Raw genomic sequence first — 22,977 nt, 5'->3', positions numbered from 1 at the left:
TTTTCCTTTAAATTTTTTTTGGGGGGGATGGGGCTTTGAAAAGTTGTCTCCCTGTCCATAACTGATTTTTGTCATCTCTTCCCCTTTGGGAAGCGAAACCCGAAAAGAGGCATGGTCGGTTCCTTTGGGTTTAAACACACTCTGTCCTGCACAGAAGCTATTCCTGTCAGTAACAGCCATTCACACTGCGTTCACTGCCTCAGAGAGCGTCAGGTACCACAGAAGTGTACTTTCTGCCTGAAATTAAAATCCAGGGCAAGAAAAAACAGTCAACTGAAACTCAGATTCCTCATGATGGAAAGTTCCCTTGGACCGCCGCAGAACAACAGTTCCCAATGCACCCATCGGTGCCCTAACGACATCACACTCAGGTGGCTTCAAAGAGGAAATCTGGTGATTCTCAGAAAACCTCAAGAAAGAGAGCTTCAAGTCCCCAGACTAAAGAGTTGACCAGGAAAAAAAGATCCCTGACAAAATCGTCCACCTTGGTATCGACCAAACTGTGACTGGATACCCATGAAGCTATAGGCTCCTCAGGTGCTGGAACTGCCAGTAAGCCTAAAGATCTGAAGGGCACAGGGACGTCCATACCGTCAGAGGATAGGAGTGGTAGGGAGCACACTAGCTCCTCTAAAATGTCACTGTTGGAGTCAAGGAGAGCCTCAGTACCAAAAGACTAGAGCACCTTCTTCTAGCCACTCATCAAACCACAGAAGACTACAGGTACTGTTGATTCTATTGACAACGATGGTCCCCTCTCTGCAGACTTTAATGGTACTGATTGCTACCACGGTATCACAGGAATTCCATTTCTCCAAAGACCTATTGGTTTCAGAAACACCTGAATCCCCATTAGTTGGTACTGGCGTCACTGGAGTACCGATTACATCTTTATCCCCTGAATTCCCCACGGTACTAAGACACTCACCATCAGCCTCCTTGTCTGCTCCACCTCTATCTAGTGAAGAAGAGGAGGATGACTGATATATATTCAGGCTCAGTGCAAAGGTCCCCAGGGTAACGTCAAGAGACCAGTCACCTAGAAAGGGTCACAGAGCCACAGTATCAATATGACAGATAAGGCCTATCCACTTCTCACCACCCCAGTGACTGTACTGGGTCCCATGGGCAACCTATAGATACCAGTTCTCTAGGATCTTGAGAGTTTTCCTCTATCCTGATGTGAGACAATCTTCCTCAGCTTCCCTTTCTAGACCCCCAGATCTTTTTTTGGAACAGGAACTTTTGAGGACCAGGAAGCAGACTGGACAAGGAGATTCCTCCAGCAACAAACATCTCCTCATCCTCTCCAGGTGAAGCCATTATACCTCCACCACCAACCATGGTAGACTATGTCAGACATTTTCAGGAACTCACCAAGAGGGTAGTGGACTCGCTTCAGATCTCCCTCAAAGGGAAGGAGTCATTAGCTGATATTGCCCTTCCTATCAACAAGGCCCTACTAGACCCAGCCAAAACCATCTGGCAAACACCAGCCACAATACTGCCCACATGTAAAAGGGCTGATTAAAAAAAATATTATGTCCCCTCTAAAGATATGGACTCTATTTTCCCACCCACACCCAAATTCTCTTGTGGTAGATGCTGTAAATGAACATGGCACATGGCAGCACACTAAATCAACACCCAATGACAAGGACTGGAAAGACTGGACTTATCTGGCAGGAAATTGTACTCATCAGCAACCCTACAATTTAGGATTGTATTTCACCACACGGGCCTGATAATTAGCAATCATATCAATTATTTGAAACTCAGTGTGTCTACTGAATATCTCCCAAACGATCAGAGAGAGCCATACCAAGCCATCATTGCTGAGCATCAGCTTCTAGCAAGATCATCATTATAGACCCCATTAGATGTGGCTGAGATGGCTGCCAGCTCCATATCCACAGCAGTGGTAATGAGGAGAGCTTTGTGGCTTCACCTTTCTAGCCTCCCAAGAGAGGTCCAAAATGACTGTGGAGGACCTTCCATTTAAAGGATTCAAACTCTTTGCGGAAAAACAGATGAATCCCTCCACACACTAAAAGATTCCAGAGCCACTTTGTGTTCTCTGGGGATCTATACGCCTGTACAGAAAAGGAAATACAGTAAATCTCAGACATCACAAAGATCCTAGCCTGCTCAGTTCCCTCCACCCCAGAGACACTAGAAACCCCCAGTGGAAGAGACAACTGCTGCAGAAACCAAGACTGACAACTGCCCAAACCTCAACTTCACAACCATCGATGTTGAAACATTAGTTTTGATGCATAGGTCAAGGGCCCAAGCTACCACCCCACCCCCCATGATCAATTGTTGCAAAACTCTAATCTACATCCTTTTGGACACCACCTCGTTTTTGTTCTTGGTTGTTTTGGGTTTTTCTTGGTTTTTGGCAAAATTGGGAAAAGATATCAGACAAGTGGGTCCTGGAAATCATCTCCAATGGTTAATTCCATCCTCCTTACTTACCTACCTACCTCTCCGCCCTCCTTCAGGGATCCTTCTTATGAGCAACTGTTAAGTCAGGAAATAAACCCTCTCCTAAATCTCAGTGCTGTAGAACCAGTTCCCAGTCAGCACAGAGGGAAGGGTTTCGATTCAAATACTACCTGGTCCCAAAAAAGAACAGAGAATGGAGACTCATTCTGGGTCTGAGATCACTCAACAGATATGTAAAGACACAACGATTCAGTATGGTTACATTAGCAGCAATAATTCCATCTCTGGACCAGGGAGACTGGTTCTCGGCCCTCGACCTACTCGATGCTTATTTAAATATCATGATCCAGCCATCCCACAGTAGGTTTCGGAGATTCCTCTTTGGTCAAGACCATTTTCACTACAAGGTACTTCCATTCAGCCTATCATCTGCACCCAGGATGTTCTTAAAGAACCTGTCTGTTGTAGCAGCACGTCTTTGCAAACTAGGAATTGTGATATCCATATGTAGATGACTGCCAGTGCCTACTCCAGGCATGATCCTTTGATGCCCTATCAGCCATTCAAAATACTATAATATATTCATGCAGCTGGAACTAAAAATTGAATGTTCAAAAATCAACTCTAACTCAGTACAACATCTAGAATTCATAGAAGCCTTTCTTCCACTACAAAGGTTCAACACCTTAACTGTCTTAAATCAACACAATCCAGGCCAGCCCGCAGACCTCAGCCAGAAATTGCCTACAACTACTGGGGTACATGGTGGCAGGCACCTTTGTAATAAGTCACACAAGATTCCACATGCATTGCCTTCAATCATGGCTCAGAATGGTATATGCAACAGAGAGAGACTGAACAAACTGCTGTCCAGTCCTGTTCTCTCTTCTCTTGCCTCCCCCCCACCCTGGACCTGCTGGGCAGGGGGGAAGAGGTGACCGTCCCCTGGCCCCAGCCCCCCTGGACCTGCAGAGGACGGAGAAGAGGCGCCCCAGCCCAGCCTTGGAGCTGCTGCGGGGAGAGAGAGCTGGAGGGAGTCCTTTCTCTCTCTCCCTGCCATAGTCCCAGGGCAGCCTGCATCCCAAACCCCTCCCCTTAGCTGGAGCCCTCGCTCCTCCTGCACCCCAAATCCCTCATCCCCAGCCCCACCTCAGAGCCTGCATGCCCCCAGCCAGAGTCATCACCCCCCTGCTCCCCAACCCTCTTCCCCTGCGCTGAGTCCCCTCCCACACTCCAAACCCCTCAGCCCCACCCCCACCGCATGAATTTTACGTGCACCAAGATAGAGGTTGTCACACCTCCATATTGGTGTACATAACTAAATTCTTTCTGCACATGTGTGGGAAAAATCAGAGGGAACACTGCTCCAGAGGCAATCCTTGCAAATTACCTTTAAGCAAGTCTAACTTCAGTACCAGGCAAATCGGCCCTAGCCGTTAGAAGAGCTGTCGTGTTCTAGACAGGACTAAATAGTTCCGTTAGTCAGCCCAACTATTCATGGCTACTGCAGTCAGGATGAAAGGTCTCCCAGTCTCTTCACAAAGAATTTTATCGTGGAGAGCTTCCAGTATTCATGTATGTTCTGATCTGGCTGGCATTTCTCCACTGAGCAAAATAACTGCATATTCTACAAGTTTGCAAGAGGCCTCAGTGTCATTTTTCATGCAAATCCCTATCCAGGACAGTGGTAGAACAGCAGTCTGGTCTTCGGTGCACACCTTCACATCCCATTATGCCATCACTCAGCACTCTAGAGACTATGCTAAATTTGGACAAGTTGTATTCTAGTGTGTGTGTACATAAGCTCCAGTCCCCCCTCCTACTTTACAGCTTGAGTCAGAGTGGAATGCTCATGTGCAGTAACTAAAAAAAAAAAATGCTTACTAACATGCTGTAACTGTTCTTGAAGATGTGTTGCATATATCCATTTCCCAGCCTGCCCTCCTACCCCTCTGCATTGGAGTTGTCAGGCAAAAAGGAACAGAGGGGGCTTTGGAGCAGCTGGGCGACAGTGGTGTATGACAGCCGAGGGCTCTTGACCTGCCCCAACAGGTGCCACTCGGAGGAAAATGTCCTGTGACTGCGCAGGGTGTGCACACACTAAGCGTGGAATGGACATATGTAACACATCTTGAAGAACAGTTACAGAAGGATAGTAACCTTTTTATTTTCCCCTAATCCCTTGTGTTAGATACAGAAGAATGAAATGCTTTTGTTAAAATAACTTTAACCTAAGTCACAGACTAGAAATGATGAATGCTTGAAATTTAGCATGGACTTAGTCTGCCCTGATAAATGCCTTTATTTAGAGATATGATCAATTAAAAAAACAAACCTTCTGAACGTGCTCATTTGGTATGTTTTAAGCAAAAATTAATCCCATCATGAGATCACTATGGAGTCCCTCTAAATTCCTGCTCAAACAAGACAGATATGATTTACTACACTCTGGTTGCTCTAAAACAAGTGGCACAGGACAATTTGTTAAATTTACTTTAATAAAACACTCAAAGATTATCTAATAAAATTTGTTTTATCACTGCAGTATTTGTTTTTGTCACGTTCTAAAAGATTGTAAATTCTAGATTTTTTTAACTTTACAAATAGCTTTCTGTTGTAAAGGTATAATTATTACCCTGTAATAATATTATTATTGCCCTGTTACAAGCTTTGCTGAAAATTTTTGTGGCAAATAGCCGTAAAAGGTGGGAAAGTTCAGTTGAAAACCTTTTCAATATTAAAGCTATAAAACAGGCAATTAGAAAGATTCTCGTGAAGAGAAAAAATGTAAAAGCTAAAGTTGTTCAAAAGCAAAGTTAAGTTGCCTGTACTGAATGTATTCAGTATTTTATATCCCTGCCTTTCTGATTTAAGGGACTGATCTGGCTCATTGAAGTGAGTGACAGATCTTTTGACTTCAATGAGAACAGATTCAGATCCTGTGTGTGAAGATGAATATAACTACTGTATGTATAACATTGTGAAATATGCAGTTGTGCAAGATAGCCAAGTAAATATTGCTGTGTATGTAACTTCTGCATTTCCTGATTTTAAATGTGCATCCTTAAACTTGTAATAGCTTGGGTCTTTTTGTTTTTATTAGCTAATCACGTTGCATGCAGCAGATAAGTGACTGAAAACTAACCTATACCTAGAATCTTCCCTTAGTACTTTTCTACACTTCGCTTGGGGTTTTTTTTTGGTGGTTTTTTTTTTTTGGTAATATTATACTTTGTTTAGCTTTATTAATTGTACTATTGTTTTTTTGGAATTTTTGCCTCTTACCTTTAATCACTAGCCATACAATTTTGAAACTCCAGACTGCAAACACACTGGGCCTGTTTTAAAGCATTGTCTATTTACTTGTACTGCTCCACCTTTTGTTTTCCCTTCGCTCTTAAATACTGTGATGATACAAATTAAATTGAGCTCACAGAGCGGGCTAGTTGAGCAAGAATGTAGATGATTTGATATATAAACTTTGAAGAAAGTAAGTATCTTCCAGATTACCTTTTTTTTTTTAAATGACTCTTACTTTTTTCAATAGGATCCGTGACATCAAATGGTCCCACCACCACATTGGTTGAGAAAAAGGCTTCAGGCACAAAAGCTAATGGTGGCAGTCAACAATCCTCATCCTCTGGTTATAGTCAAAGTAAAATGTGCAGCTCTAGTGTTTATCACAAACAGTTAGCAGCTCTAAACTGTTCTGTGCGTGACTGGATAGTAAAGCATGTAAACACAAATCCCCTCTGTGATCTGACACCCATATTTAGAGACTATGAGAAATATTTAGCAAGCATTGAACAACATCATGGAAGCAGTAGTGATAGTGGCTCTGAAAATGAAAGTAACAAAACAACTGGAACTCAGTCTGTTCCTACATTTGGGACTTCGAAACTTCAGCAAGGATCAACGTTTTTGTTTAACAGCAACAAAACTGAGGATGAATCAGACAAGAAAACTGAATCTACATCGGAAAAGAACAGGGAATCACCATTAGGAGCTGCATCAAATGTCTCATTTAATTTTGGCAAGAATGTTGATAGTTCTGTTTTGGGTTCCCTTGGTTCTGGCACATTAACTAATTTTTCATTGTCCCCTGGGAATTCGGGTGTATTTGGAAAAGATGCAAACCAGGGAAAGTCTGTCTCCACGCTTTCCACCAGGGTGTTGGAAGCTCAGACAGAAAGTGGAAGTAGTGAGGATAAAGGTAAATATTGATTTTTTGATAAATTGAACTTTAGCTAATGATAGGCTTTGAATGTTGGGATGTAACTTAATATTCCAAGGCTTCTTCGTAGTGAGCTATTAAGTTTAACAAGGGCTTGTATAGGTTTATTCACCTTTTTGCTCTTATATTTTCAATACTGAACAATTGCAGAACTTTACCTCTAATCTTGAATTTCTCAGGCTTGCTGTCATGACTGTAAGAAACTGTAAAATTTAGGTGGATTTATACATTTTAATAGCATCTTTTCAGTATTACATAAGCAATATATTTGCCTACACAACTATTGAAATGTTATGATTAAAATCTTACTCGTGTTCATCCAGAATTTCAACCAAATTTATAATCCAGACCCTCTGACTTATTCTAATGTCAGATTAGTATATACCAAAAAGTGCACATTTCTCCCTGCAATACAAGTCTAATCACTGATGAAATTTAATTACATTGTAATCTCTAGCTCAAATTAAACCAAATGTAACTTTAACTGTACTGGAACCTGCATATCTAATTAAAGGGGCTGTAAACCACCCCACCCCCACCATTCTTAAAGGAATGAGCCCTTTTATCTGTTTTAAACACTGCTCCACATAATAATAAGTAATGGCACACAAACGTAGTGTGGTCCATAGTGTCATTTTTATAACCGTGCTGAATTTTAAATAGCACTGTCAAATACTGATTAAACTGTTATGCAAAAGTGTTTTATGTGTGAAGTTGGTAATTGGAGTACTCTTGGTTCCCTATACCTTACTTATTCTGGAACAAAATGACGAGTGATTAGTACTGTGAAAATATTTATAAATGTTTCCGTTGTAAACCCTGTCCACCATGTCTATCTTTTGAGGTTTAATATAGGAGGTGGAATACTATTTGCTTGTACACACCATTTCAGTCTATGCTCATATAAAAGTTACATAATCTAGGATTTGGGGTGGGGGGGGCGGGGAACAACTCACTAGAGAGGAGTGGGAGGTAGCTTCCCTTGTAGGTGTGGTGGGGAAAGGCCCTAAAACTTCAGTTTCTGTGGAATGTAAACTTTTGAACAAAACTGAGTTTCTGGTCTTTCTGAATGTGAACCAACTACACAGTGGTACATTAAAGTCTTCAAGCAGTTTCAGCCCCACAGCAGCACCCAGTAGCTTTGTCAAGCAGCTGCAGAATGAAACTAATAAAATTCTGGTCAGTTTCACAGCTGCTGTCCCTAAGTATTTAGGGATCAGTAAAACTACAAAAGATCTTGTCAGTTTCCTTCTGCTGCTGCTTAGAAAGTTGTGAGTAGCAGCAGAGGCTGGCACGGGATCCTGGTAGAATTCCTAGCAAGTGTGGGGAGGTGGAAAGAGTCCGAACTCTTACCCATTTTTAATCTGTTGTCTCTTGATATCATTGGTGTAGCTCTCCTCCCCTCCCCTAGACCTACCCCTAGAATACTTTTCAAGTCCTCCATATAACTTGTTTTATTGGGGAAAAACTACTCATGAATATCTCTTTACTTTCTAACTAAACCTCTCAACCAAAAAAAATTTTTTAACCAACCTTATTATTAAGTAGGTGCTATTCAAATTTCCAAAACTGAATATGCAGATCAGAATTATCGTAATTACATTTAGCTGGTGTAGCTATGAAAACACTAGACTTACTGACCCACAGAAGGTTTCTTATAGTTGCCTTACCTCCAAGACACAAATCAATTTAAAATAATTTGACAATCTCGGGACTGTATACGTGCACTCTAAATATGTATGTTTGTGTATTATCAATAATACAGTGCAAGGAAAACAATATTTTTTTAAGTGGTACCTGCACAACGTTGTTTTGGGTTGTATTAAACCATTCCTTTGTTTAAGGAGGAGAAGAAGAAGAGGAGGAGCCCCCAAAAGCAATTGTTAATGAGGTAAAGGAAGATGATGCCTTCTACTCAAAGAAGTGAGTGGTCATTTTTAATGTTTACAAGTCATAGTGGATACAAATAATGACTTTTTTTTTTAAAAAAAAATATTTTTTTTTAAAATTGAAATTGTTGGTTTTTATTTACGTGTTGCAAGTTCTGTACATTCTTCCTATTCTACAGTCCTGAATTGCTGAAATTGATGTTTTTGTCCCTTTTTTTAGTTTAATTGTTAGAAATTCAGATTTTACCTTTTTTTCCTGTGAAGTTTCATCTGAGCTCATCTATGTGGAATGTCTAGGGTCTTATTAACATCCTTACTGTGAGAACAGCTATTCAAACAAAATTGATGAGCAAAAGTTTGTGCTCTATTTGCAACCAACACTGTGTTCTGATATATTGCATTTCCACAGCTCAAGAAAGCTGAAATACTTTGACCAGCTGTACTCCTCCATTAGGTTTTGCAATTTGAAGTCGGAGACTTGTTCTCCTAAGTCACTTAGGTCCTTTTGACAATCCCTTCCAGAGGAGACTGGGCATAGGAGTCTAAAGTTACTCTTGCTTTTAAAAATTTTGGTCTGTATATGAAATAATAAATATTTAAGGTATTTGAAGTCTAAATAACTTTTCGTGGTTAACATGGAACCAAATTTGGTTCGAATTCAGACTTTAAGACTATTAAAAGAAGTTTCATTAAAATACAGTTTTAGTGCCCGATGCTCCAAATGCTTACGTAATGCTTAACTTTAAGCACGTGTGTCGTCCCATTGACATAAAAGGAACTATTCATGTGAGTGAAGTATGTACCATATTAAATCTTCGCAGGATTGGGGCTTTAAATTTAAATATTTTGAAGCAAGGTTTACAAAGTACAAAAGATCTTGTTTTAGGATAACAGTTTCTACATTTTAATTTAGTATATTGCAAACTCTGGGGTTTTGACTTTAACCATTAATATTTTCAAGTTAAGCTCTCCCATTTTTGAGCCTTTTGCTTTGTGGTCCTACTAAAATCTATTTTTATGCTTTAACTTGCAACCCTATAGTGTGTAATGCTGGCTGTTTTCCCCCAGTTTTGTGGTAAAATTAGCGTTTCAAATAATGGCCAAGGGTTTTATGTATTAAAATTTGTATTATTTAACTGCTTGTCTCAGGTCTTTATTTTATATAGCATATGGTCATTTGGCTTGCACTTCACGTATCATAAATTGGTGTTCTTGTTTGAAACTAGTCTCTTGCATATTTAATTTTATTTTGTTGAGAAGAATGAGATCAACTATCACAGATGTTTACTGAATGGGACTTAGGTAGCTCTTTCTTGCCAAGTTTTCAGTGGCCTTGTCTACACTACAGGGAAAATTTGATCTAAGCTAAGCAATTGGCGCTAATGTGGATAGCGTAACTCAAATAGACGTAGCTTAGATCTACTTATTGCAGGGTCCACACTAAGCGACGTCTATGGGAGACATTGTCCCATTGACTCCCCCTACTCTTCTCTTTCTGGTGGAGTACAGGAGTCGACAGGAGAGTGATATGCGGTTGATTTAGTGGGTCTTCACTAGACCCGCTAAATCAACCTCCAATGCATCAATCGCCGCTCCTCGATCCCCTGGTAAGCATAGATAAGCCCAGTATCTTCATAAAACTTCCGAAACTATTCAAATTTTCTATAGCCTTATTTTCCATAAAGTTTTAACTTAAAATGCTTTGTCCTTTGTTATAATAGTCAAAATGTCACACCTTTTTTGAGCATATTTCAAATGTAGTTGATAGTCAACAATTTATACTTAAAGCCTAAATGACACATTTTCTTCCTGAAACAACATTAATACAGACAGCTAACCCATGCTATGGGATCTATCATCCGGGTAGTTACATTATTTAGGTTCTTACTGCATTTTGTTGTGATCTGGGAGACTGGACATGTGTGGAGGGTTTTTTTGTTTTGTTTTTCTCTATTCTCGAATTATCCGGTTTAAATTATTTAAAGGACTTTAACTGTAGATCAAATCCTCCATTCTGTATTATCGGGGAGATTTTTTAAATTTGTTTATATATCTGCACATACTGTCTGACTTATTTTATAGGTGCAAACTGTTCTACAAAAAAGATAATGAATTTAAAGAAAAGGGTGTAGGAACACTGCATTTAAAACCTGCAGGAAATGAAAAAACTCAACTGTTGGTGCGAGCAGACACCAATTTAGGTATGTAACTTTCTTCTGAGTCTGTCTTGCTGATCCTGATAATGCTCTATAGTGAAATCTATATTGGTACTCTTCTTTTCTAAAGGATCCAGTGCTTTCACTGTAACTAACTGATAGTATCTCTTATTTGAGTACTTACACATATTGAGCACACAAGTTATGCATTTTTTAGTGTGATTGTCACAGTTCAGAGCAACTGCACCCGCTTTCCCCCTCATGGTCCACTAAATGCACCCATCCTAGGCTTCCAGCTCCTCAGCCGTCACCACTTAGGTAGAGACCTGCATGTGTCTTCCTCCTGACTGGCTGCACAGTTCTCCCTGCCTACACGGTGATATTCCCAGCAAGACAGATTACCTAAACAAGCCAGCATCTGCATTTTGCTTCTGCTTTGAAGGCTAGGAATAGCAGTAATTGCCAATTTTTGAAGTAACTACATAGCCCCTTATAAACAAGCACATTTATTCTTAAGGTGAAAGCATTACAGAGAAAATGTTAAAAATAATTTAAAAAATACATGCATACTAATACACTTTTACCAGAGATTACCTCCCAACTGCAACAGGGTTTCTGCTAGGAGGCAGTCCTTCAGACCTTATGAGGGGGTTTTGTGTGGTTATAAGTCTGTAACAGCCTTAGCTCAGAACTAGCACACCAATGAATGGATTAGTTTGTCCGTTATACAGCTTGGGTCTTTGATCTTGAGACCCTGGGAACAGCTAATCAGCAGATAATGGTCCTATCCTCAGGGCATAGCTTCAAAAGGCTGGGTTTTTGCATAACTGAAGGTGGGGAATTTGCATTCAGCTCCCCCTAGAGATTTCCCAGGCAAACCACTTGACACTGTCAAAAAATCCGTTCCTGTCTGGTATATTGTTCAATACTTAAAAACATAACAGTCCTTTGAAGTTCATATCACTTTCCAGGGTTCACATCAAGTTCTCCCCCCCGAGAGGTTACCTATAATCTTGGACTACCACAATATATAAATCATTAATTTAATACAATGGACCCCAAAGATACATAAATTTAATTCAGTAGGGTTTTCCAGGGATATGCCAGGAAATTGCCGTAACTGTCTCAGTGATTTTGATATAAATTGTGAATACTAGGGCACTAGGAAGAGGTAGAAATCCGGACTTTTGCATCTGGGTTGGGGAATGGGCTTGTTATTGGGTATGGATAGATCTGAATTAGATTTCACACTAGAAATTCCGTGCGTGTAGGGTGCTGCTGAGCTCTGGTGCATGAAAACCTCTAAGATGTAATTGGTATGGTACAATGGAAGACTGAATTTCCCCTCTCCCCCCAGTACTACTATAGTTTTGTAAATTATTTCCTAGGTTTATGAAAATTGTTCTTTTGTTTATGCATATTGCTGACTTTAAATTTGAAATTGCTCTAATACAGCACTAACTTTGAATGTGATTTTTTTTTAAAATCACTTAGTAGTTTAATGTTAACTTATGCCTGTTGTTTATAACTGAATGATACCCTATTTCCAGCATAGGTTGTATGAATGAACAGTGGTAACCATAAAAAATTATATTCTACTACAACATATCCAGTCCTATATTAACAGCTCCTGTATGTTTAGTGCAGTTTTTTTCTACTGCTTAAGGACTGTGCTTGATGTCTTGGAATAGTAGTTGCTACATTTATATAGACATAATGTGAACACTCAGATTTTGGTTTGTGTACTGCATTTCCTCATTTAGCTGAGGTTTAAGTTGGTCATAGGGACACTTCACCCTCCTAAAAACAGTCCCACCTGTGCTATGCTCAAATAAATTTGTTAGTCTCTAAGGTGCCACAAGTCCTCCTTTTCTTTTTGCGAATACAGACTAACACATCTGCTACTCTGAAACCTGTCACCCTAACACTGTTCCTTCAGCTTTTTTTTTGCTGTTCTCTTACTTTTTTTGGAGGGAGGGTTTCACATTTCTTTCCTTCCCATGAACTACAAGTCACTGACATTTTACCTCTGGCTAAGAGATGGGAGGTAGGCCCCTAGAGCCTTATGGATACTCTGTTGGTAAGCCAAGTATTTTGTAAAGCAAAGATAAACACCCCTCCCCCATCTCTACTGGCAAAAGACTAGAGGCCTAACCTTGGACCTAAACTTGTCTAATACTGCCAGTTGGTCAGTACTTCCACTTGAGGCCTTTCTGGCAGTGGCAGAGTGAATCTGATGAAGTACCCATGAATTTCATCTTCCTCTGCGTCACTAGTGAAGCATTGTTTTAGAAATAGCAGAGGAATAGATATTATTTGGGAAACAAAATTCCTTTGTCTCCTCTCCACTAGAGCATCTCCAGCAGCTGTAGTAGATCACATCGGCAAGCTTTGCCACTTACACACACTACTCTGTCAAATGAATGATCAGAACGAAACAGACCATCCCAATTTGCTGTTGCTTCCCCAGGGAATTTCTAAAGTAAAAGCATACCTACAATCCTTACTGGTGGGAGAATCCCTTGGGAATATAAATGGTGGGGGAAGAGGGAATTTGAGCGGGGGAGAGGGTATCCCTCATTCCATACTAAAGCTTAAATTCCTGCTCTGTAAGCTTACTAATATGTACATTTTTTTACAATACCAATAAATTTGTTTAATGGACTATGTTCTTTTCTCACAAATGCAGGTAACATACTATTGAATGTGTTGGTTCCGCCCAAAATGCCATGCACAAGAACAGGAAAAAACAACGTTCTTATTGTCTGTGTTCCCAATCCACCAATTGATGAGAAGAATTCCACTATCCCGGTCACTATGTTAATAAGAGTGAAAACAAGTGAGGATGCAGATGAACTGCACAAAATTTTACTGGAGAAAAAGGAGGCCTAAGCATATTGCAGTCAAATGCCCTGAGAAATTACTGCTCAACTGCTGCTACTCATTTTTTCTTTAACTTCTTAGAACACTTCTTAATGCTCTACTCTGACATTCTAAGAACTGTTACAGGAATTCTGAAAAGTTTGTGAGGAAAAGCTAAAATGGCTAATAAAAGCTTTAACTGAACCCAAGTGTCCATCTGTCCTCCCTCCTTTTTTGGACTATCTAGTGTATGAACCATATTTGGATAAAATTTGTACATTTAATTTAAAAGTGATTGCTGAATGGACTGAAATCAAAGTACAAAATATTGTACCACATGTTCTTCACAGGCTTTAAGGTGAAGTGCAGCAACCTCCCTTTTTGAGAAGGGAGGAGGCTAAATTGTTTAACTTTTGAAATTGTTTCTAGGCTGAATAGCTTTTTTTTTTTTTTTTTAAATACAAAATCAGTATCTGCTAACTTCGGGTAAGGGATCTAATCTTTCGAACTGTCACCTGCATAATTATGTATCTGAATAACAATGCCTCTGTAGATTGTTTTTAAATTTGTAAGAAATTTGATGTACTGTTGGGATTCAGAGACTGCATCTGTGGTTCCTCAAAATGATTTGCTTGCATTATTCCTGTTGACTTTAATGTTGCTCTGCTGCAAACAATTCAGTTTTGTTGTGCTTACTATTGCAGCCAGTTAATGGTGTGCAATAGTATCCACAGACAACTGGAAGACTATTAGCTATCAACCCACAACCAGACTGGCCCTATAATCGGTATTCTTGTAGACAGAGCTAGAGGCCAAGGGAGGAGTCTTCAATACTATCTCTCTCGTAGAAGTATTCTTCCCTACTCCCTCCAGGTTATGGTTGAGAGACAACAGCGGAAGTAGTTTGGTGGGGGAAATTGGGCAAGGCAAATACATGCCCTGTCTGTTGTTAAAATTTACTAAGCGTGTCTCATGAGCATCAAAGTAAGTTTAAAAAAAATAAATAAAAATTGTGTTGTAAATTTCTCCTGACGTGGCCAAGAGTCTGTGTGTAAACTTGGTACTAAACTATTAAATATTTGTCTTTGTGATGTGATAAAGCAACAGAATAGTACTTGCTGGCATCAAATATGGCAATAGTGTTGGCTGCAGTGTTCTATCTTTTGGACTACTGAAACATCTTTAAGTGAGCTGTAGCTTACAAATGTTATGCTCGAATAAATTTGTTAGTCTCTAAGGTGCCACAAGTCCTCCTTTTCATCTTAACGTGTGAGTAAGTATTTAGTGTTAACCTGGAAGGAAGCTCGGATGCTGTGTAGACATACCCATTTTAAATGTAAATTGGTGCCTTTTTTGCATTTGGTTTTGTAGTTAGTCACTAAAGTTTGTGTGTGTGTGTGTGCGCGTGTGCGTGGGGTTAGTTTCGTCAATTTTTTCTAACTTCATGCTGGTACATAGCTCGGAGATCAGAACTTAAATGTTTGCATGTTAATTCTGTGAATGAAAATCATAATGTGTACAGGTTTTACAGGCTCAGGTTAAAGGGATAAGGGCTGAAATTTTGCATTTGTTTTTAGAAGACTGTGTCTTAAATTTTCAGTGAAGAAATTGTTTTGTAGGCTGCCAGTCACTGCACATGGAGGGGAATAACCTTTTGTGATGAGCAGATCACTCATTAAGCACCTCACACTTTAAGAGCAATTGTGTATTAGACTGTTAGAGGTACTGTGCTTGGTACTGGTTTACTTCCTCATGTGCAAAGATGTATAGTAATGTGCTTTCCATCAATTGCAATATGGACCAATAAACAAGATAGACAGAAATTCATTAGGAGAGGCAAATGTAACTAACTTTCCACATGCTCCTTGCACAGCCATCCTGAATGATATTTGCCTCTGAAATGAGTGAAATCTGGGACTTTTGTACATGCATGTTTTGGCTTGCTCTTGAAGCTGGGTAGGCAAAGTAGAAGAGGCTAGTGAATGATCCTGCTGTATCTGTGATTGCAAGAGTTGTTTAAAACATTATTTAAATTATGATTGTATGTTTGAGGGTGGTGTTGGGGACAGGAAAGAGGATGGGACAGATGCTACTTAATGAAAATCTAATATGCTGGAAACTTTGTACCCCACGATGCTCAAGCTGGCAAATACACAAATTTTCTATCATAGTTTGGGAAACAATGAGTAAAGGAGGTGGCACACTTTATTCTTTAGCTGAGCACGTATTGGTATCAGTAAATGGTATGGAAATAGGTGAGTGTATACTCACATCTTTACATTAGGTTACCCTGTAAAGTCTCCCTTAAAAGGAAAAGTATATGTATGAAATGTCTTAAAAACAGTATTTTTCATTTAAGCTCGTAATCCTACAGTTTTTATTACAACAGATCTTTGCTGTTAACACTTTAAAACAAAATTAAACAGGGAAAAGTGATAGAGATATGACCGGTGTAAAATTTATCTATGTATCTTATATTGACTTCAGTTATTTGAATTGTGAGATGGGGAGAACTTCAATATACACTTTTTTTACGTGTAGTGTTCAATTGTACAGCACAAATTATTTTGCTCCGAGTTATAAAAACGAATGTTGTGGCACTATGGTTTGATTTATTTGTAGTTCATAGGGCACTTTTGGAAGGAGAAACCTAAAAAGTAGATTCTGGGATTAGTCTACAGATTTTAATACAAAACCTGGGGATTTTGTTTGTTTGCATGAAAATTTAACTAGAAATTAAGCTCTAAAAACTAAAAGCAAATGTAAAAGTAGTTAGGAAATTACCATTAATCATATAGTTTGTATCAGGGTGTCTGTCTTGTTTAGAATTCTAATTCAATAAATTTTTGTATCTTGCCTTGTAGATAGAGCATTGCTGTCTTCTTTCAAGAAGTATGGGGAATAAACAGGAAGAACTAGAAATACTAGTGAATAATCACAACTCTGACTTAGTTTGGCACCACAGACTTGGTGGAACAATATATGACTGGAATATTAGTATAAAAGGGTACAGCTTACTCAGGAAGGACAAGTAGGGGGAAAAGGGAGGAGGTTGTTGCCTTGTATATCAAAGATGTATACATTTGGACTGAGGTAGAGATGGAAATAGAAGACAGACTTGTTGAAAATGTCTGGGTAAGGATAAAAGGGGTTTTAAAAAAATCAAGGGTGATGTCATGATAGGGGTCTACTATAGACTTCCTAACCAGGAAGAAGAGGTGTATAAGGCTTTTTTTATATAATATATATATACATTCCAAAGCACAGGACTTGGTGGTGATGGTGGACTTCCCCAGTGTCTGTTGGGAAAATAATACAGCTGGGCACAGATTATCCAACAAATTGTTGGAATGCACTGGAAACACACTTTTTATTTCAGAAGGTGGAGAAAGCAATGAGGGAGACTTCTAGATTTGATTTTTGACATAAGGAGGAACTGGTTGAGAACTTCAAAGTGGAAGGCAGCTTGTGTCAAAGTGATCATTAGAATCAAGAACTATCATTTCATGAACGGTAGGAGGGAAAACAGCAAAATAAAGATAATGGATTTCAAGAAAGCAAACTCAGGGAATTTGTAAGTAAGATGCCATGGGAAATAAGTCTAAGAGGAAAAACAGTTCTAGAGTTCTCTCTGAAAAACTGCCATTATTAAGGGCACAAGTACATATTATCCCACTGCATAGGAAAGATAGGAAGTATGGCAAGAGACCACCCTGACTTAACCAGAGATCAATGATCTGAAATCAAGTGTGTCATACAAAAAGTGGAAACTGAGTCAAGTTACAAAGGATAACCATAAGAAAACCCAAAAGCCATGTAGGGACAAAATTAGAAAACCCAAGGCACAAAATGAGATTAAACTAGCTAAAGACATAAAGGGTAACAAGAAAACATTCTACAAAACGTTAGAAGCAAGAGGAAGACCAAGGACAGAGTAGGCTGTTACTCAATGAGAGGGGAAAGACAACAGAAAATGTGGTAAGAGAAGTGTTAAATGCCTTTGTTTTCACCAAAAAGGTTAGCTGCAATCTGACACCTAACATAGCAAATGCCAGTGAAAATGAGGTAGGATCTGAGGCTAAAACAGAAGGAAGAGGTCAGATGTCTTCAAGTCAGCAGGGCCTAATGAAATACATTCTAGAATACTCAAGGAGCTGACTGAGAAGATCTCAGCCATTAGTAATTATCTTCAAAATCTCATGGAAGATGGGAGAAATTCCAGAAGACTGGAAGAGGGCAAATATAGTGCCCATCTATAAAAAGGGGGATAAGGACAACCTGGGGAGTTACAGACCAGTCAGCTTCACTTCAGTACACAGAAAGATAAGGGAGCAAATCAGTTTGCAACCACCTATGAGATAAGGTCATAAGTAATAGTCAACATGAATTTATCAAGAACAAATCATGTCAAACAAACCTAACTGCTTTGACAGGGTAACAAGCCTTGTGGGTATGGGGGAAGCAGTAGATGTGGAATATCTTGACTTTAGTAAGGCTTCTGATAGTCTTGCATGACCTCATACACAAACTAGGGAAATATAGCCTACATGGAGCTACTATAAGGTGGGTGCATAACTGGATGGAAAACTGTTCCAGAGAGTAGTTATCAGGGGTTCACATTAAAGCTAGAAGGGCATAACAAGTGGGGCTCTGCAGGGATCAGTCCTGGGTCAGATTCTGTTCAATATCTTCACACAATTTAGATAATGGCATAGAGAGTGTGCTTATAAAGTTTGTGGACAATACCAAGCTGAGAGGGGTTGCAAGTGTTTTGGAGGATAGAATTAAAATTCAAAATGATCTGGACAAACTGGAGAAATTGTCTGAAGTAAAAAGGATAAAATTCAAGAACAACAAATGCAAAGTATTCTACTTAGGAAGGAACAATCAGTTACACACGTACAAAATGGGAAATGACTAAGAAGGAGTATTGCAGGAAGGGATCTGAGGTTTATAGTAGATCACAAGCTGAATGAGTCAAAGTAACATTGTTGCCAAAAAAAGTGAACATTCTGCCATCTATCAGCACCAGAGTTGTAAGCGAGACACACCAATTCTTCCACTCTACTGTCCGCTGATAAGGCCTCAACTAGACTATTGTGGCCAGTTCTGGGTGCCACGTTTTCAGGAAAGATGTGAAAAATTGGAGAAAGTCCACTGCAGAGCAACAAAAATTATTAAAGGGCTAGAAAATATGACCTACAAGGAAAGATAGAAAAAATGGGTTTGTGGAGAAAAGGAGACTGAGTAAAAGGATGTAGGTTTTCAAATGCATAAAAGGTGGTTACAAGGAGAAAGGTGAAAAATTGTTCATTAACCTCTGAGGCTGGGATAAGAGTCAATGGGCATACATTGGAACAAGGGAGATTTAGGTTAGACCATAGGAAAAGCTTTCTAACTGTTGGGTAGTTAAGCACTGGAGCAAATTGCTTTGGGAGGTTCTGCCATCTCGGTCATTGGTGGTTTTGAAGAACAGGTTAGACATACCCTTGTCAGGAATGGACTAGTTATTACTTACTCCTGCTGTGAGCAAAGGGAACTAGGCTAGATGACCTATACAGATTCCTTCTAGTCATACACTACTTCGATTCAATGTTGTGACATTAAGTACCAGCTATCGCGCATTTGTGCAAGAGAATTCTTCCCAATCTGAGTTACAGATGATTGGTTTCATTGTTACAGCTGTAGACTCTCTCTCTCTCTCTCTCCCCCCCCCCCCCCCCCAGATCTTCACAGGTTTGAGTTGTTGCTCTAATTTTGGAGCTCTGGCTTTCTGGATATACTTTTTTTCCCAAAAGAACAAGATTAAAACCACTGCTTGTTTTCACAAAACCCTTTGTTGTGAATCCTGTAACTTCCTTTTGCAATCTTTTGTTCTGTATGTGTAACTTCTCCGTTTTGAAGCAGAAAAGTGGGTCAAGTGGCTGCTTTTGCCCCATACTCCCCTCTGGTTGATGGCAATCTAGCAAGATTCTAGTTAAATCTACAGTGATGTATGTATCTTTAAAGTGAATGTGTAATTAAACATAACAGGTAATGAATGTTAAGAATATCTGATTTAGTTCCTTTTGCAGCACCATGACTTCTCAAATGTCAAGACTTTTCTGAGGCCTTAAGTTATTTATTTGCATTTGCTTAATTTTGTGGCTGGTACATGTGCAAGCAAAAACTTAAATCTCGCATTAAACAAAACCTCAAATGGCATGAATTAGTAATTAAAGGCTACTGAATTGAGTAATGTAAGAATTCACTCTTTATTATTGTCAAAATAGATCTCAAAAAGCTCAACTTTTTCCATAGGAGCTGATCTTTTATTGAATAATAGATTTGTCATGTAACTTTTTACATTTTATTTCTAATACATTCTGAGAAAATGTACAAATTCCATGGAAAATGTGAATAAACAAATGGGAGATGTAACAATCCTTTGTTTGACTGTGTGTGCTTTTGGTTATGACTGCAATGCCAAATACTTCTTGGGTGATGGGGGGGGTGTGTGTGTGACAGCTGCTTAAAGGGCAGATTCTTTTCTGGTGCAAGTAGGGATAACAACCAACTACAAGGGGATTCTGTTTGCACCAAAGTTGAATTTGATCTTTAGAGCACAGCCAGACCAAGTGAAAATGGAAACATCTTCACGAAAACCAGAAGTTATAGCTGTGCTCATCCAGATCTCAGCAGGAGTTTTTACTAGCAAAGCCAGAAACTGCAACTCCACCTCCAGCAGCCTTATACTGAATAGTTAAGAATTACAGTGCAGGCAAAGATATTTGCCAAGTGTGCCTCTTCTCTCCCTTCTTTTGGTTGTCCAGATTTAAGTAAAAATGGTAAACACTTATCACAAATTAGGTGGAACTGGTAATAAGGTCTATAGTTAAGGTTGCCTAACACTTCATGTCTTCAGTTGATTATAACCTTGCCAAATTGTAATCATTTAGACTGAAATGTAATAGCTCAGAAACCGTGCAGGTGAAAATTGGATGAAAGGAAGTGATTTTTATTCTGCCAAAAATATTTTCCTGACACCCATTTAACTTTGATAGATGGGAAAAGAGCTTTCTGCTGAAGTTTCAGTACCCTATTCCTGCCTTGCAGCAAACCAAGGGAAGAGTGACCAGGGTGTCTAGTTTTGAAAAACCATTTTGTGGCGGGGGGGAGAAGGTGAACTTTTCTTAGCCTAGGAGGGATACAACAAAACTGTTTCCTTTTGTAGATTGCCTTGGGCAGGGCATAGCTGTATTGGGAGGGGCTGGTACTTGGCCAAATTTTAAGCTGACTGCTGTGGAGATAAGGCAGAGCAGCATGGTGGAACTGTGAACTTCTCCCAGTGTGAGACAGACAGTCCATGTTGGACTGAAATTCCAAGCAAGAGTAATACAGGGCTGCCAGGAGGGTAATTAAATCAGGATCGTTTTTCATTCACATAGAAACACCCTAAACAGCCCACCAGCTTCCACCCAGAAGAACTGCTTTTTCAGGGAAGAAGTTGCATGGGAAAAATGGCACCAGCTGGGGGTCTGATCACCTATTGAGGCTGATCCAGGATCCACCTGACAGGGACTGAGTTGTTGTAAAGGGCAGGAGCTGATTTATTTGGGGTCTTCAGCCATTTTTGCCAAGTAAAAGGAAGTTACTGCAGGACCCTGATGAGGCAGGGGAAAGCCCTGCTACCTAAACTCAGATGGACCAGCTAGAACTCCAACAGGAACAGTGAGCTGGAGTAAGGGACAGTGTGTCCAGGATGTCTGTTTTCTAAATGCTCTGTATTTTCTTGGGCTATTAAGTAAGGAGCAATGGAGACTTAGAGTCCTGTGCAAAGTCTGTAGGGGGTGTTATCGGTGGTGAGCTGGAGCCAGTTCGCTAGAACCAGTTGTTAAATTTAGAAGCTCTTTTGGAACCGGTTGTCCCTCATGGGACAACCGGTTCTGAAAGGGCTTCTAAATTCAACTGGCCAAAATTGGTGCCTTAGGTACAGACTCCCTAGGTGCTCCGGGGCTGGAGTACTTACAGGGAAAATTTGATGTGTGCAGAGCACCCACCGGCAGCTCCCTGCCCTGCCCTGCCCCACCTCACCTCCGCTCTGCCGCCTCCTCCCCTGAATGCACTGCGCTGCCCTGCTCTGCTTCACCACCACCACCCCCCACCGGCTTCCAGCAAATCAGTTGTTCGGTGGGAAGCTGGGGAGGACTGAGAAGCAGGCAGCAGCTTCCCTCTCAGGCCCAGGGAGGCGGAGGCAGAGTGGAGGTGAGCTGGTGCGGGAGGACAGCCACCCACGCTGCAGCAGGTAACCTGGGGGGGGGAGGGGGGCGCAGGGGAACCACTCCCTGCCCCAGCTCACCTCCACCACCCTCGGCCTGAGCGGGAAGCCGCCGCCTGCTTCTCAGCCCTCCCCGGCTTCCTGAGCTAATCCGCGGGAAGCCGGGGTGGGGGTGGGGGGTTAAGCAGAGCGGGGCAGCACGTTCAGCGGAGGAGGCGGAGCACAGGTGAGGTGATCTGGGGCCAGGGGTGGGGAACTACCAGTGGGTGCTCTGCACTCACCAAATTTTCCCTGTGGGTGCTCCAGCCTAAGGCACCACTTTTGATGTGGTCAGTGGGGTGAGCGGCTGCTCCCCCGCCCCTAGGAGCCAGAGGGACCTGCCTGATGCTTCCTGGGAGCTGCCCCCCCAGCAGGTCCCTCTGGCTCTTAGGGGTGGGGTGGGCACCCACTATGGTGGCCCACGAGACCCTCCTGCCCAGTTCTGGGGGCAGTCAGGGGACAGGGGTGGATGGCACAGGGGCCTGGGGGGCATCAAGGAACACGGGGGGTTGGATGGGGCAGGAGTCCCCAGGGGGCGGGGATGAGCCACAACCCCCTCATGGGGTAAGGAGGGGACCGGTTAAGATTTTGGCAGCTCATCACTGGGTGTTATACTTATTGTGTGCCTTTGAAGCATTAGCATTTCCCTCAGCTAGAGGGGAGCAGGCAACAACGGGAGAAGACATAGGGAGGGTTGGAAGGAAGGAAATTAAACTACATGTTTTCATAGAAAAGCTATAAAAGGGGCTCAATTAAAAAAAATTATAGTAAATCACTTATGACAATACAAAGGTGTTACAGGCAAATCAATATGTGGGAGTTCCTCTCAAAGATACAACAACTTTATCTAAAATGGCTTATTTAAAGAGGCACCAATGTAATAGACCTGGCACCTGGCTGGGGGATGGGTGGATCTCTTTGCTTTTATCAAAGGGGACTGAATACTCAAGTGAAGTTTTTTTTTTTTTATTCTTATGCCTGTTAAGGGGACAAACAATCCAACCCCAAAGAAAAAAGGCATTCTGCTCAGTGAAATAATTTTTCTGGTATCATCTATTTACAGGAAATAGACTTGAAGAAAAATAAGATCTT

General features: G+C 40.7%; 1 protein-coding gene across 6 annotated transcripts in view; it reads left to right on the top strand.

Moving 5' to 3' along the window:
- Positions 1–20,012, top strand: part of NUP50 (nucleoporin 50) — a 37,700-nt gene extending 17,688 nt beyond the window's left edge. For all 6 annotated transcript variants that reach the window (XM_073316153.2, XM_073316133.2, XM_073316174.2 and 3 more), the window contains 4 exons: positions 5,996–6,661; positions 8,527–8,605; positions 10,654–10,772; positions 13,417–20,012. In XM_073316153.2, coding sequence (XP_073172254.1) covers positions 5,996–6,661; positions 8,527–8,605; positions 10,654–10,772; positions 13,417–13,619 — 1,067 coding nt within the window. In that variant the 3' untranslated portion in view covers positions 13,620–20,012. The remainder of the gene's footprint in view (positions 1–5,995; positions 6,662–8,526; positions 8,606–10,653; positions 10,773–13,416) is intronic.
- Positions 20,013–22,977: the final 2,965 nt, after the last annotated feature.

The sequence above is a fragment of the Lepidochelys kempii genome, chromosome 1, assembly GCF_965140285.1.
Source record: "Lepidochelys kempii isolate rLepKem1 chromosome 1, rLepKem1.hap1, whole genome shotgun sequence".
NCBI classification, from domain to species: Eukaryota; Metazoa; Chordata; order Testudines; family Cheloniidae; genus Lepidochelys; species Lepidochelys kempii.
Note: the sequence above shows the minus strand (reverse complement) of the source record. Positions and strands in the feature narration are given on the sequence as shown.